At 35.4% G+C, this 17,845-nt stretch overlaps 1 protein-coding gene across 1 annotated transcript in view; it reads right to left on the bottom strand.

The window, feature by feature from the left end:
* Positions 1-17,845, bottom strand: part of IPO7 (importin 7) — a gene marked incomplete at its 3' end in the record, with an annotated part of 47,070 nt that overhangs the window by 16,874 nt on the left and 12,351 nt on the right. The window contains exons 2-9 of the mRNA XM_079708456.1: positions 15,566-15,647; positions 12,452-12,605; positions 11,152-11,310; positions 7,567-7,723; positions 5,247-5,336; positions 2,688-2,782; positions 2,484-2,568; positions 307-441 (exon numbers count right to left, since the gene is read on the bottom strand). Coding sequence (XP_079564582.1) covers positions 307-441; positions 2,484-2,568; positions 2,688-2,782; positions 5,247-5,336; positions 7,567-7,723; positions 11,152-11,310; positions 12,452-12,605; positions 15,566-15,647 — 957 coding nt within the window. The remainder of the gene's footprint in view (positions 1-306; positions 442-2,483; positions 2,569-2,687; positions 2,783-5,246; positions 5,337-7,566; positions 7,724-11,151; positions 11,311-12,451; positions 12,606-15,565; positions 15,648-17,845) is intronic.

Genomic DNA, 17,845 nt, shown 5'->3' with positions numbered 1-17,845 from the left:
GTCCTTTGCCTATTCCAAATTACACGATGTTAACTAATCATGTTAAACTATAATCATGATCCAACACTAAGAACTTAAAGGCATATTTTAAGATAACAGTTTCAGATTAAAAAATAATCTGAATATCCACAATATACCTTTTATAAAGTTTGTCAGGATGTTGCATCATTTTCCTAATGTACAATTACCAGAACTAGACTAAGTAACACAGGTCAACAAAAAAAATGCACTTTTTTAACCTTTTTGGTAATTAATGTTATTTCTATTACATTTTCTAGAAAAACAGTTCAGATAGAAAATTATTACTTGTATATGAGGCTTCAGATTCTTCCAGGTGAGAGCATGAGAAACTCCTTGATTAATATAATTTAATGTCTGTTGTAAAACTCGAGGAGCCATATATTGCTTCTCCTTGTACTGATACAACACTTTCAATAAAACCTTTGAAAAAAAAAATTTTGATCAAAAAACAAAGTTTAAATAGAAAGTTTAACCACTTACAAGCTAGCAAAAACATCTGACACTTCTTACCCAGGTCATTATCATAAAATAACCACCATATTCTTTTAAAAAGAAAGTAATTTGGGGGCTTCCCTGGTGGTGCAGTGGTTGAGAGTCCGCCTGCCGATGCTAGGGGACACGGGTTCGTGCCCCGGTCCGGGAAGATCCCACATGCTGCGGAGCGGCTGGGCCCGTGAGCCATGGCCGCTGAGTCTGCGCGTCCGGAGCCTGTGCTCCGCAACAGGAGAGGCCACAACAGTGAGAGGCCCGCATACAGCAAAAAAAATAAAAATAATAAAAATAAAAATAATTTTTAAAATTGTGTATTGGAGAACCATATTTATTCCCAAAGTATTTAAAATAAACAATTGAAGTAACACTGTGTGTCAAAGGAGTAGTTTCTGATTAAGTATAAAAAGAAGAGAAAACCATATGCTACTTGTGGAACATACCACAATATTCTGAGACAGCACTATATTGTTAAAATCAGCTTCTAGGCAAATCTTACCCAAACCATACACCTACTTATTTAATGTCTGCCAAGAGTTCTAATTCAACTTGATACTTGAGAATAGCAGTTGTCAAAATATGGTCCACAGACCTCTCAGAGGGTCTGACAGGTCAAAACTATTTTCATAATAATGCTAAAACATTATGTGCCCTTTTTACTGTGTTGACATTTGCATCGATGGTACAAAAGCAGTGATGGTAAAACTTCAGGTTCCTAACATGAATCAAAGGAGTGGCACTAAAGTGTACTAGCAGTCATCATATTCTTTACAGCCACATAATCGCAGAATAAACTTTCCTTAGTGAACCAGAAATATAAATATTAATAAACGGGAAGTATACATATAGCACTTCTGCTACATACCAAAGTACGATGGTTGGAAGAAAAGCTGAAATAGTAGCTTTTCCCACCAAATATTATCATAAGCATGAAAGAAAAACTGATAGACAAATTATGATTATTTAGACTTGTGTGTGTGGCAGATTTTTTTCTCAAAAATGAACAAAATGAGCCTCTCACTTCAAGGAAACTGACAATATGTTACTGGTGTTAAAATGTGAGCTTTCAAGCAAAACTAGAATTCTCAAAATCTTACACCCACCACTTAGATCCATTTGACAGCTTTCCAATATTTAAAGATAGTTATGAGATCAATGGTGGTATTAATGACTGTAATTTTTTAAAACTACATAAGGAAATCTATAAACATTTAGAAAATCGGCATAGACTCAATAAGTCAATATTTTCCAATGACCAGGGCAGTATGTTATAAAATCATATATGGATAAAAGACTCATGCAAAGTGCAATGGATATTAATGTAACAGAAGATGAAATGTTTATTGTTACAGTTTCAAACTCTAAATTACAATTAACCTTTAAGAAAATACCATTGTCAAATGTTGGTGTGATACCAAAAATTTCCCCAATTATATGAAAAGTATATTAAAAGTCTTTCCTTTTCCAACTTCTTATCTTTGAGACCAAATTATCTTTATTTACTTCCATTAAAACAAATTGAAACAGAATGAATACAGAGGTAGATGGGTATACAGCTGCCTTTTATTAAGGCAGACATTAAAGATATTAGTAAAAATGTGTAACAATCCCACTTCCTCCTGCTAAAAATTTTTCATTTTGGAAAACAATTATTTTTAACAAAAACACGTATTCTGTTAATATGTAATAGTTTTGTTATTTTTAAATAAATTAATACCATTAAATTTAGTTTCAAATTTTAATACAGTAAATATCACAAGGTATAACCCACATAAATGGAAGCTTGTTGATGTTCTCAATAATTTAAGAGTGTAAGGAGGTCCTGAGACCATAACATTTGAGAAGTACTACAGTATTCAAAATGTTAAAGACTGCTACATGCAATCTTTGAATGCCAAAGAAACTAGAAATAAGCAAGACAAATTAACATAATAGTGTCATGTTTCTACTTGGAAAAATTATCTTAGACTTACTTGTTGGACACCAACAGCAAATGCCTTCAGAAATACTTCAGCAAATTCATTATACTCCTTGGAAACATTGCCAGGGCTTCCATATCTAAAAGAACATTCAAATGCCCATCATGTCTTCATAATGCTTTATATCAGCACTTATAAAAAAAAAACAAATTCTTGAAAAAAATAAACTCAAATTATCATATATTGAGAAATGTGTACCTTTCAAAAAGCCTTGCTAAGATATGTAAAGCCCACTTCTTACATTTCCACCATGGTAACTCAGGTCTATCATCTTCTTCAACTTGAAGTGTTTCCTTTAAAGAGACATTTATATAATGATAGACAATACAATCTAAAAGGAATAGTGTGAGTTCAGAACAGACTCACAAAAACATGAATCCTCCTCCAATGATGGCCTTTCATAATAAAAGGCTAGAACAGGAAAAGTATTAACCCTTATTTAAATATAAGAGGCACTTCACTTCACTACTTAGTTACAAAGGACATGTTTTCTCAAAGTCTTATAAAAGTTCAAACTCAAACATTTTAGTCAAGATCCAAATAATATAAATCAAAGTCATGGCAAGTAGCTTAAACTAGTATAGTTCAAATCAAAAGGGCAGAAGAAACTTCATTTTAGAAATCTAGTTTCAAAAATATTAGTATACATACATAAATATATATGTATGAGAATGTTCATTTACAAAACCATTTGTAACAGAGAAAAACTGCCAAGAACTAAACATTCATTAACAAGGGAATGTTTAATTATGCAACATCCATTAAAAGAATGAATTGGTTCATTATATATTGACCTAAGACATCCATGACATATTTTTAAGTTAAGACAGAGAAATGAGACTGTGGAACAACCAAAACTCCCATACACTGCCAGTGAGAGAGCGGTGGTACAACCACTTTGGAAGTTATTTATAAAGTTAAACATATACATTCATAGCAGCCTTATTTGTAATCTTAAAATCTTAAAACCACCCAGATGTCCATCAACTTGTAAATAAATAAACTGTAGTACATCCATACAATGGGGTACTACTTGTCAATAAAGAAGAACTACCATAGCACAACATGAATATATCGTAATATTAAGCAAAAGAAGGTAGATATAAAAAATTACCTTTTTATTAGATTTTAGAACAGGTGAAGTTAATCTTTGGTGCTAGAAATGAGAATGGTGATAGTAGGGATGACCAGACCCAGCCACCAGCAAACATTCTAGGTGATGGTTACTTGGGTGAATATGACTCTCATAACCCACTGAACTGTTTACTTACATGTGCATGTTTATGATTACAAATTATACCAAAAAAGGTGCAGAATGTAAGTATGAAAACTCTTAAAAGCTGTGTACTTTATACCTATTAAATGTGTACAGAAAATAACACATCAAACTAGTTTCCCATGGAATGCAAGAAATGTCCTATTTATTTATTCTGCATTTTTTTAAAATAAAAATTTGAGCAATAAACTACAAAACAGGAGGCTGGTCTCACTTATCTCACTAATAAAATTATGTTGGATAAATTACACAACCCTTCCATGTCTCTGTTTAAAATAAATTCAGAAGGAATTATTTTGAGGATTAAATAAGCAAGGTATATAAAAGTATTTAAAACACACTAGGGATTCAGGAATTGTAAATTTCCTACCTCTCTAGAAAACTAGATAATAAAGAAAAATTGTGGTTATTTTAAAAATCGTTATTATATGTGAAAAAAATAACATAGTTGGACAATTCTGTATGTACTACTGAAAACCGCTGAATTGTACACTTTACTATTTTAAAGTATTTTACGGTATTTGAGTTATAGCTCTAAGAAGTTATTTAAAAAGCAAGTAATATAACTAACTACAAAGTTTGACCAACTTGTAAATCAAGTTCTACCCCTGTTCATGCATGTCGGACAAATTATTAGGCTAAAATCCAGCTATAGGCTCTTTGTTCCTTCTTGAGAAATAATTGATATTGAACATTATTATTAGTTTAAGGTATAAACATAATGATTTGACATATATATATACTGTGAAATGACTACCACAGTTAAGTTTTAGAAGATGGTGAAAAGGTACAAACTTCCCGTTGTAAGATAAGTAAGTCCTGGGGATGTAATGTAAACATGGTGTCTAGAGTTAAAAATACTATATTGTTTATCTGAAGGTTGCTAAGAGAATAGATCTTAAAAGTTCTCACTACAAGAAAATAAATTTCTAACTATGTCAGGTGACATATGTTATGAACTCAATTAAAAAGTGAAGAGGGCTTCCCTGGTGGCGCAGTGGTTGCGAGTCCGCCTGCCGATGCAGGGGACGCAGGTTCGTGCCCCGGTCTGGGAAGATCCCACATGCCGCGGAGCGGCTGGGCCCGTGAGCCATGGCCGCTGAGCCTGCGCGTCCGGAGCCTGTGCTCCGCAACGGGAGAGGCCACAGCAGTGAGAAGCCCGCGTACCGCAAAAAAAAAAAAAAAAAAAAAAAAAAAAAAAAAAAAAAAAAAAAAAAAAAAAAGTGAAGAAACAGAGAATTAGGATGGAATAAACAAAGATATAATACAAGCACTTAATAATATACAAAAAACCCCTTTACAATTTTTCACTTAGTATATTCACATATGTAAACAAATGAAATGGTGTCTCTTTATCTAGGAAAATCTGCCTCACAAATAATATAAATTCACAAAGAATGTTTTAGGAAATATAGGTTAAAATTCTCAAAAGGTAACTAAATATTTAAGCTTAGTGATATAAGAAATACACAGAGACTTACATTAGGTACATCCCTGTTCACAACAGTCTTTAAAATTTCTATCCATTCTGTCAGGTTCTGTTGGTTTATCAGCTCCAGTGGTAGTGTATACTAAATTAAAATCAAGAATCAATATTTTAAAATCCTTACAAAAGAAAATCCAACTTCATTTTACTCTTCACAAAACCTACAAAAAGTACTTCATTCAATCCACATTTCCTCTTTCAGTACATAGGCAAATTTCTCATCTGGCTGATTTGGTTAGTTACGTACAATGGTGAACTGTGGCACTGATAGTGGGCATCCTTGTCCTATTCCCAAATTACTGGGAATGTATCTGATTTTCACCATGAGGTATATTTATTGTGATTTCTAGTGAACATTTTTTTTTTTTTTTTTTGGTGGTACGCGGGTCTCTCACTGTTGTGGCCTCTCCTGTTGCGGAACACAGGCTCCGGACGCACAGGTTCAGCGGCCATGGCTCACGGGCCTAGCCGCTCTGCGGCACGTGGGATCTTCCCGGACCGGGGCACGAACCCGTGTCCCTTGCATCGGCAGGCGGACTCTCAACCACTGTGCCACCAGGGAAGCCCTCTAGTGAACATTTTTTATCAAGGTAAGGAAATTTCTATTCCAGGATTCTTAAGTACTTTTGTTTTGTTTTAAAGCAGAAATGGTTATTAAATTTTATCAAATACTTTATCTGGCATCCTTAAAAGATTGTTTACAGGTCTCTCTTTTCGTGTAATATAAAAGTTAATCAAAAAAACTGGTTTTTTACTCTTGATCCATTCCTGTGTTCCTGGGATAAATCACATCACCTAATAAGCTCACAACATTAATATCCTATTTAGGATTTTAGGACCTCTATTTTCACAAATGAGACAGTACTATATTTTGATTTCAAGGTATGCTAGTCTCAAAAAATTAGTTGGGGGATTCCCTGGTGGCGCAGTGGTTGAGAGTCCGCCTGCCAATGCAGGGGACACGGGTTCGTGCCCTGGTCCAGGAAGGTCCCACCCCACATGCCGCGGAGCAGCTGGGCCCGTGAGCCATGGCCGCTGAGCCTGCACGTCCGGAACCTGTGCTCCGCAATGGGAGAGGCCACACAATGAGAGGCCCGTGTACCACACACACACACAAAAAAATTAGCTGGGTCCTATGCCCTAGAATAATTTATAAAAAGAACTTATTTTTATAACCTAGAAGTTGTGATCCTACCAGTTAGAGGCAAAAACAATTAAAAAACAGTATATTGTCTATCCAAATCATTTTTTTTAAATTACATAAGAAGAAGCCGGGCTTCCCTGGTGGCGCAGTGGTTGAGAGTCCGCCTGCCAATGCAGGGGACACGGGTTCGTGCCCCGGTCCGGGAGGATCCCACATGCCGCGGAGCGGCTGGGCCCATGAGCCATGGCCGCTGGGCCTGCGCGTCCGGAGCCTGTGCTCCGCAACGGGAGAGGCCACAACAGTGAGAGGCCCGCGTACAGCAAAAAAAAAAAAAAAAAAAAAAAAAAAAAAGAAGAAGCCACTAGAAAGATATTAGATTATCTTTAAAGATCTAGCAAGGGCATGAAAAATCCAACCAAACAATGGAGTGAGTCAGTTATAATAATCTTAGTGGAAATAAAGTCACAGGTCTATTTAAATGAGATTTAAAAAAAAATAAGTAATGGCATGAATTGAACCAAAGGTCCTGGTAAATGAGATGAATCTTTCTTTGGCTATGTGGCACAAAAAGAGCCAGAATTTTAATTCTAATCAAAAACTCTGTTTCATAAGTAATTATAGTCCACTGAGACTATAGACACAACCAATTCTTTAGTGGGATCTTTTATCCCAAGAAGATTTAGAACAATATACAAAGATAATAAGGCCCATTACAGTGTGCCAGTCAAGCCCACAGTATTAGTATTTTTGTGTCAAGCTCAGGAATAGGTTTTGTAATTACTGGGACAATCTATGCATATTTGGCATAAAACAGCACACGTTAGATGTAAACTCTAATCCAGTAACTGATTTTCAGACTTGTGAATTCTTAAGGTGAAAGACATAAGAAAATTTTACTTATTTTGTAAATAGTATTAGATGGTTTATGAGAACTTAAGATTGCCGACTTATAATTTAAGATTTATTAGAGCTATTTGTGTATTTGGGAAAGTATGCTTGGTTAGACTTTAAAGTATTTGTAATTTTGGCAATTTATATTTGACTAGCAATTTATCCACTTAATGTAGATTTTCAAGTGAAATTATTATTCAGATGCTGAAATTCTTTATCATTGTTCAAGGTGGCAAATGATAGACTGACTTTACATATAAAAACTACTTTATAAAATTACCTGAACAAGAGCATAGAAGATCTTGAAAATCTGTTTCTGGATGAGGACAGATTGATCAGACTGATCAGAAAGAAGCTGGATAAAACGGTCCTTTAGAACTGGCAGGAAATGTTGCATTGCTGCTACCAATGGACTCCGTTCTTCTGGTTTCTTATACCTTTGGGTAGGAATACAAACTAATTCTGTGAGAATTTATTCACAATTTTATATATATAGATAGATAGATAGATAGGTAGGTAGATAAGTATATATATCTATATATATCTATTATATATATATTTATATCTTATATACATATGAGATATAAATTTAAACTACTTGTCTGTTCATACAAATATAAGCTAATACTTTCTAAGCAATTTTATATTCCTAGAAAGACGAAAAACCTACTATGGAATCAAACCACAGGCAAAAAGCAACTAGAAAAAAACCTCAAATAATAGTATCTAAAATTTACTGAGCATTTTATTATGAGGTAAATAATCTTCAAGGCCCCATTAGTATTCTCGCTTCTATAGTTGAGGAAACTGAGGCACAGAGAAGTTAAGTATCTTTCCCAGTACAGACATCTAGGTATGAACCTCAGCAGATTCAGGATCTGCCCTTTAACCACCTCACTATGCTATCTGTAACTGTGAATACTGATACAACTGAGGAGCTACGATTTGGCTTTTAAACATTAGCAGCTGATCAATATAAAATTGATTACATATATATCATCCTTAAGTAATTTACATACAAAGCATTAAGGCAGAAGTGGCATCTATAAAGCAGAAAAGGTTCTATTTCTAAAAGCACTATAAATCAGAAGTTCTTTGGTAACCTTTTGGCAACAAAACCTGACCTCAACAGGCTATTTATGATCTCTATCCCATTCGGAGTGAATATTCACATATTTTATATCAGATATAATAATAATATGTTTGATCCCTGGGTACTGGTACATAGGAGTGTATTATGTGAACCTTGTTACCTTTCTAAAATCTGAAAAATCCTGAATTCTGAATCACATTTTGCTCCAAGGATACGAGTGAAGAATAGCTAATTGAGACATTCCCCCATATAGATTCCTTAGCATTTTAACAGTATTGTTTAAAAGTCTGTTGTTTTTTTTTTTAAATAACTGATTTTCCCTACCAGACTCCAGTTTTATCTACCAGTAGCCTTTTTGAAGGGAGAAAATGTATCTAAGAATTGAATATCTTAGCACAGTTTTAAAAGGCAGACACTCTTATAAGACTGGATTGTTTTTTCCTACTGGGAGAAACGAGAAGCAAAGTAAATTGCCAAGAATAAAAAACACCAAGAGAAACGTTCACGCTAATAATGACTGAGATTATTAAACAATTAACTGACAGACTTCTAAATATTATTTAATGTGCTGAGAAATTACACTTAGTATACATTTTAAAAGGTTACCTGTACATTTCTTTGAGTCAATAAAGCAATAACAATTTACAAAAGGAAGCCATTTGCACTCTCCAATCTGATTAGACAAACTATATTAATTACTGACAATATTATCTTTTAACAATAAAGGTGAGGACTATATTATATTATGCACCTCTCTCCATTATCCAACCCAGGTGATCACCCACATTAAGAGGGTTTGAATACCCATTCCATGTTAGATATTCTTCTCTCCTACCTCCTTCTCTACACTGAGTAGTGGACTGGAAGTTGGGTGGTACCATATCCAAACTAATGGGTGTGAAAGTAATTTATGCAAGGAAACAAATACTATTCCATACGACCTGAAAGTTCCTGAAAGCGTGAAAATGTGACACTAATAAAAGCCTAGGGAGCGATCAAGATGGTGGAGGAGTAGGACGTGGAGCTCACCTCCTTCCACCAATAAAAGTCTACTACGACAAGGCTACAGTGTGTCAAACTGGTGAACCATACTCACAGGAATCCTCAAATACTAGCCCATCACTGTTCTGTTAAAAAAAGTCAACGGTTCATCATGTAAAAGATCACATGCAAACTCCCCATCATGGCATTCAAAACCCTCTTTTAACATGGTCCCAATTTACCAATTCAAAATGATCCCCCTCTACCACCAAAAAAAAGAAGACAAAATGATCCCCAATTTCTCAACAGAAGTTATCCATATCATTTAGTGGTCTCCTCACTACCCACTAAAGAGTGTGTCACATTTCCACCTCTGTACCTTTCTTCCTTTGCTCATACTATTCCATGTGGTGTGAGATGCATTCCTCTTCACATGTTCCTTCTATGCTCCTTCACCTGACAAGCATTTCCTGAGGATCTATGCTCCTGAAGGCCATCACAACTTCCAATTTCTCCATGAATTTCCTTAGAACTGCTTCAGTCCACACAGATCCCTTGTGAACACCCTGTGCTCCAACAATCAAACACTAGCTGAAAATGAACTGTTAATTCCAACACTGTAGCAGCCTATGTCTCCCATTTAAAAAATCCCTGTCATACTCTCTCCTGCTAAGATTAAGGACAGGAGAGACGAACCTCCTCAACGACAATGACAGCTTATTACTGTTATTCTCTCTCAGTTTAGTCACTCACTTACCAGAACTACAACTGGCACTCTGACAGAGGTTGGAGCAACAGCTGGAACATTCCTTAGCAGGAAGATGGGTAGCTGGTGGGAACACAAGAAAACACCAGTACCAATGCTGTAAATGGTTTATTTCTCTCCTGCTCAGAACAAAAGCAGCAGTTCATCAGCTACTTTGAGTTGGGACCCAAAAAGGGTATTGGAGGCTAACTACAAGTCCCAGAATTAGAGGGCTCACAATGGAATCTGTGTAGCTGTTAGGGCTGGAAATAAAGCCACCATCATGGTGTAAGTGTTCCTTCCTCATAATTTGCTAATATCAAAACTTTCAAGTGCCTACCAATTTCATTACTTTCACCACATACTTAAGAGAAAATCTCTGCAACATTTGGCTTACTACTTTTAGTGCTATACCTCAACTTCCAAGGTTAGATTTTTTTCTGATCCTTAAGCCCAGGTCTAAAATGATCCCTAAATCTTTCTCACTGATACCAATTACTTACATGAACTATAATTTGCTCAAGTATGCCAACAATGAAGCAGATGACTATGAATCCCTCAAACACAATGATTAAAAATGATCATATGATATTCCAACATATTCTTCTTAAAAAATTAGAGGTAGGTTCTTGAAACTTCACAAGAACCCAAATTAAGATAAAAATTCACAGAGGCAGAATAAAGAGCTCTAATGATCAATGTACTTTGACCCCCTTCACATCTTAAAACCTTATCTTTAGGCCTTTTATCACCACAAATTGAGGAGCCTATATTGAGAAGTTAGGGATAACTTGGGTTTTGAACAGGGAAACAGATCATGATTAAGAAAAAAGGGCACAAGGAGTTTCATAGTTGAATCAACAGAAGAGACTGCAGAATTAAAACAAGAATGCTATTTCAAAAAGACACAATTAAAATCAACATGTAATTCACTAACTTTATTATATGTACCAAATGAAATTTCAAGATGTTCAAACCAATTAGCTTAAATTTCCCAAGCTTTTTCTACTTCTCAAAACTCTACAGGAATTGAGAGAGATACTTACTCATAATTTTTCACAAGCTGATAGAGGCAAAGAAGAATTCCTAGCCAACATGCACTGTTATCAGACTGAAGGTAAAAGCCAATTTTGTCCACAATCGCAGTCCAGCGACTTGGATAATCATGTTTGATGATATGATGAATGCATGTAGTAAGCTGTACCCTAAAAGTCAAAAATAAACAATAAGGAGGAAGAAATGCTACCTTAAGTTTTGTTAACTCATATAAAGAAAAAGGCTGTTTAGACAATAAATAAGTCACTAAGCAAAAACTGTTACTACTGACTCAAAAGAAACCCGACAAATGTTACAAATGCAAGTGATTTTATTTTTATTTTTCATCCCCATCATCAACTGACAGGTTTCACTTAGAACATCGACTATTCTCATTAAAAATTCTACAAAATCAAGGGTCAGGACAGGGATAAAGACGCAGACGTAGAGAATGGACTTGAGGACACAGGGAGAGGGAAGGGTAAGCTGGGACAAAGTGAGAGAGTGGCATGGACATATATACACTACCAAATGTAAAATAGAGAGCTAGTGGGAAGCAGCCGCATAGCACAGGGAGATTAGCTTGGTGCTTTGTGACCACCTAGAGGGGTGGGATAGGGAGGGTGGGAGGGAGACGCAAGAGGGAAGAGATATGGGGATATATGTATATGTATAGCTGATTCACTTTGTCATAAAGCAGAAACTAACACACCACTGTAAAGCAATTATACTCCAATAAAGATGTTAAAAAAAAATTCTAGGGCTTCCCTGGTGGCGCAGTGGGTGAGAGTCCGCCTGCTGATGCAGGGGACAAGGGTTCGTGCCCTGGTCCGGGAAGATACCACATGCCACGGAGCGACTGGGCCCGTGAGCCATGGCCGCTGAGCCTGTGCGTCCGGAGGCAACGGGAGAGGCCACAACAGTGAGAGGCCCGAATACCGCAAAAAAAAAAAAAAAAAAAAAAAAAAAAAATCTACAAAATCATACACGATGAGCTTTCAAATATCAAAAGACTATACAATATAAAGTATATGACAGTATTCTATAACTTTCTATACACCCTTTCATCTGATCATAGTATGTTTCACAAGTTTTACATGAAGTTTAAAGTTTTGTTTTTAATAAATATAAAATTAAACTGTAGTAAGAAAATAAAACAAAAAAGAATTCCCCTGTAACAGCATTTGTTAAGTTTTGTGCCACAAAAAATGACAGATTTTTATGTTCTGAAAAGATCCCCTCTTCTGCATCCCCCCAAAGCCCACAAATTATATACCTGCAACAAAGGTTAAGTTTAAAACATATACATACCTGATGAGCTCAGGAGAGTGGATAATGGCTTCTACAATATTTTCTCGAATACAATGTCGATCTTCTTCTGGAATAGTATAAGGGGATATATCCCCTGGTGCCGTTTCCCGATCAGGCCAATACTGTGTTATCATATTTTTCAAATAGATAACACCTAAAATACAGATCAATTTGACAAAAGAAAGTGAAAGCACTGCAAATATCCCCATGTCTACACCTCAATTTATTTCTGTCAGACCAAACATTGCTAGGAAAGCTAACCTTTTAAAATCAAAATACTATACTCTATAATTTTAAAAGTTGATAAAACACAAGTTTAATGCTCAGCTACAGTAATCACCCACAAAGTTATTATTAAACATATAGTCTAAGAGAACTCTGCAAACTACAAACAAAATTGTTTTTACAACACATTTATACACAACACTTTTCATCCGTTTTCTGTAGGAAAGCTGTTTTACCAAATCTGCTTTCTAAATGAAGCCTCTAAAAACAAAACCACATACATATACCAAGTTTCTAAAATTAATAACCCTGTTATACAGACTGAATGTTTGTGGCCCCCAAATTCATACAGAAACCCTAACCCCCAATGTGATGAGGGGATGAGGGCTTTAGTAGGGTGATCAGCTAATGAGGGCTCTGCCCTCACGAATGGGATTAATGCCCTTATAAGAGACCCTAGAGAGCTTCTTCCTCTTCTACCATGCGAGGGCCTATGAACCAGAAAGTAGGTCCTCGGAGACCAAATCTGCCAGTGCCTTAATTCTGGACTTCTCAGCCTCCAGAACTGTGATAAATAAATTTGTTGTTTGTAAGCCATCCAGTCTATGGTATTCTGTTATAGCAGCTCAAAGTGACTAACACACACAAAGGTTGTTATTTTTAATCATAGAAAAATTACAGTATATAAAGATTCTCAGTCAATAAATTTAAGTATTTCAATCATACACCACAATCACACCAATTCAAATTCGTGTTATTTTATGGGAGAATTGGCTATGTTCAAAAATTACAGACTACTACCTTCTGTCAGTTATCATACTGCCACCTTGCACATTGCTAGTTCCTTCTGTCAGTTATCATACTGCTAGCCTGCACATTGCTAGTTAACTCTAACTGAACTAGCTTGGTAATTATGCTTTTTATCCAGACCCCTTCACCCAAATGAGAAAGAAATAGAATCCTCGAACACAAATGTACAGAATGTATAGGAAAGGGAAATTATTCAAAATTAATTTCTAAATTCTGCACAACACTGATTCTTCTCTGATTAGTCATTAACGCTTACCTGGAGTCGTGTACCTATTCAAACAAGGATAACTGATACAACTATGATTTTTATATTCTACTTTGGTTTATCTTGGAAATTAAAATAATACCCCATCTTACAGCATTTCAAAAAAGATTACAACTACATATTAAAATATCCTTCAACAAAAGCTTTAAGATAAACTACATCTACAGTCAAGAACACTGATTCAGCATGTGAGACTGACATATTTCAGATTACTGCTATTTTATCCTTTAGTTCCAAAACAGAACAAAGATAAAAATTAAGACTTGATATAGCCCCTATGTCTTCCAAATATAGCCTCTATTTCTTTCCATCAAAATGCACAAAGGAAGTGAATATATACTTATTTGTACACTTTTGATTCAGTATTTTAAAAAGTGTTTGCTTGAACAAAACACATAAACAGGTGAGAACTGCACTGAAAGAACCTCGTGATTCAGTCTACTCCATCCAGAATGCTTTAGTTCTACTACAAAGACAGAATGAATGCATCTTTCAAAGTCTAGCAGATGAAACTACCATATACCATGTACTACAAAATATCATTCAATTATTACAAGGATGTAATAAATTTTAAAGTAATGATTATATTTTGAAAATTAGGACCAATTCCACAGTTCGGTTGCTTCTGGTTTTGTACATACTAATAAACAACTTTCTAGTAGAATTTAATTTTGCTAATACACATAATCAAGTTTCTAATGTGTTAAGGTCCCTCCTAAATGCCAAATGCTTTCAACATCTTAGTAAAAATTTGAGATTTAAAGGCAAAGATTCTTATCTAAAAAAATAACTAAATGGGAAAATGTTAACTTCATTAGTAAAAAAGAACTGACAGTTAAAATAAACAAAGCGACCTTTTCCTATTTAACTAGAAAAATTTTTTAAAGATTTACTGCTGACCAGGGTTCAGCAAAATTACTGTATTTTATAGGCACAAAAAATGTCCCATTTTTGTGCTACTTATATACCAATTTAAAAAAATCATAAACAACTTACATTCATTCATTCATTTACTGAGTACCTGCAGTGTGTCAGGCAATACCTTAGGCACTGGGAATACAATTGTTAATCAAACAGACCTGAGATTAAATTCCAACAACTGAGAAATGGTTCACTGCATATGGCACATTATTGTAAATTATTTAGCCATTAAAACATAACTTTTAAGATAAACACTATGTAGAGAAAAGGGATGTGCTTACTATACATTAAATAAAGTAAGCAAAAAAATTCTTTTAACAAAACTGGTGTAGGGAAAAAGAACAGCAAGAAATAACCCCAGAATATAACTGGTTTTTCTAGAATAGTAAGGTTATTGGCACTTTATATTTCCTATAAGAAATACATCTGCAAATAAATTAAACAACAAGCATTAAAGATGTCAATTCCATTATTTTGCAGACTAACAGATGATATCAGGAGCAGTATGCCACATTTTCATAGACTCTGATACTGAGGGAATTACTCAATATTTTGTTGAAACTGGAACTAAGAAACAGTACCTTTTAAATGGTTAAAATAAAATAGTAAAAGCAAACAGCTGGAGAACAGGGAATATGGAGACTCTTTCAATAAACCCCATCAATTTCTCCTTCCAGCTTCTTTTTTAATTCAGTGAAATATCACATTCCTTTAAACTGTGCCACCAGATAGCAAGGCACTTGTGGCAGTCTGTAGTAAACACAAGGGAGCAAACCAATTTTCAGTGAAGAAAATCACTGAAGGGCCTTCCCAAGATACTTCTGCTATTCAACTATGAACCTCTGAAATGATATTATTTACATACATCCAAGAAAATAATTCAGGAGACTTGCCTGCCTGTCTCACAGGTAAATCCAGTTGTTCCGACATAGTAATCTGAAGCAGTGTTGAAACAAAATTCAGAGACTTGTGTGCCTACAAATAAAAAAAATACATTTTAAATTTCTGCAAATAAATCTTCTCAGTACTCTATTTCACTGCTTGGCTGGCACAAAAGGCTCTCCTCCACAAGTTGATTCCAACCTTATTTCCTATCACTCACATATAAGGAACTCAAAAAATTCAGTAACCTAACTCCTAAAACTTTTTTCTATGTTTGCATTTGCCTGTGTACCACTGCACTTCTGACCTACACTGGTGGCAGCAGCTCAATAACAGTGTCTTATGTGATGATACCTATTTCCTCAATTCACTAGTAATTTCTCCAGTGACATTCTATTAAGTGGCTAGACAAAAATTAAATGAGTAAAAATTAATAGCCTGAGGGGCGGTTTCCAAGGTGCTAATAACGTTTCTTTTTTTTTTAATCATTTATTTATTTTATTATTATTATTTTCTTTTTGGCTGCATTGGGTCTTTGTTGCTGCGCGCAGGCTTTCTCTAGTTGTGGAAAGTGGGGGCTACTCTGCGTTGCGGTGCATGGGCTTCTCATTGCGGTGGCTTCTCTTGTTGCGGAGCACGGGCTCTAGAGCACAGGCTCAGTAGTTGTGGCGCACAGGCTTAGTTGCTCCGAGGCATGTGCGATCTTCCCGGACCAGGGCTCGAACTCATCATGTCCCCTGTGTTGGCAGGCGGATTCTTAACCACTGCGCCACCAGGGAAGCCCAACGTTTTATTTCTTAATACGGCTGTTTTATAAAAGTGTGTCCAGTTTGTGAAAATTAATCAACTGTATCCTCACGATCACTTTTCTGTATGCATATTTCAACAGGAAATTTAAATGAAGAGCTTTGAACATACAATAAAAGTATGATACAAACTATACGATAATTTAGCAAATATATTTACATGAATATACTATGCAACATATACAGAAAACAAGGAAATACACCAAAAATGCTAATAAGTTGTATGGTAAGTTGGATGGTAAGATTATAGAGAACCTATTCTATATGTTATTTTCTATTATTCAAATTTTATGCTATGATCCTGGGTTACTTTCATTAACAGTACAAAAGTTACTTAATAATTCCTAAATTTGTCATATTTGATTTTGATTTATTAATAAAGAACTGAAATCTCTTCTCATATGTGTTCTCATTCCCTCTCCCCCAATATAACCATTTCCTATAATGTTATCTCCTCCTTCCAGCCCAAGTTTTAGTGTTTTTCTGCACATGTTCACATGGACACTAGTGATTTTTATTTTAGTTTCTTCCTTACAGACTTTTTTTCATATCTTTATTGGAGTATGAATGCTTTACAATGTTGTATTAGTTTCTGCTGTAGAACAAAGTGCATCAGCTATATGTATACATATATCCCCATATCCCCTCATCCCTCTTAAGGCTCCCTCCCACCCTCCCTATCCCATCCCTCTAGGTCATCACAAAGCATTGAGTTGATCTCCCTGTGCTACTCAGCAGCTTCCCACTAGCCATCCATTTTACATTTGGTAGTGTATATACGTCAATGCTACTCTCTCATGCATTCTACAAACACATTCTTAGAAACAGAAAAATTTCCCTTTGGATATAAAAAAATGTCTTTCACATTAGACCCAGAATGATACTTTGCTCATTCAGTCACTCCAAAAATTATTTATTTAGGTGTTCTTGGTGCAAAACACTACGCTAGGAGCTGAAAATACAAGGTTGAACAAGACAATGAGTCTCCATGACCTCATGGAAACTTAAAAGTGAAGGAAAACAAAACAAACAGGTAACTGTCATAAAGTATAATGGAAGAAACAGAAAACACTATGGAAGAATCAAAAGCAGAACCTCCTAACCCAGAAGTAATGCTTAAATTTAAGACCTGGACAGGAGCAGTTGGATGAAGGGGAGGAATTTACCCTTTCCAGTACTCCAAATAGATCTGAACACAGTTAACCATTATCACTTTCTTGAAACACCCTTCCACCTACATAGTTCATACACCACTCTTCCTGGTACCTTCTCAGGCTCCTTTGCTTGTTTCTCATTCTATGTACAAATGTTAGAACGTGGTGCAAGAACTCAGTCACAGGCCATCTTTTCTGCTCCCTAGCTGATTTCATCCAACTCCTGTCTTTAAATACTATCTATAAATCAAATATGTCATTTCCAGTCCAGGACACTCTAGCAGACCTATTTAACATCCCTACCTTCATTGTCTCACAGGATTCTCAGACT

This window comes from Hyperoodon ampullatus, assembly GCF_949752795.1.
Source record: "Hyperoodon ampullatus genome assembly, chromosome: 7".
Classification (NCBI taxonomy): domain Eukaryota; kingdom Metazoa; phylum Chordata; class Mammalia; order Artiodactyla; family Ziphiidae; genus Hyperoodon; species Hyperoodon ampullatus.
This window is presented reverse-complemented; position numbering and strand designations above follow the sequence as displayed.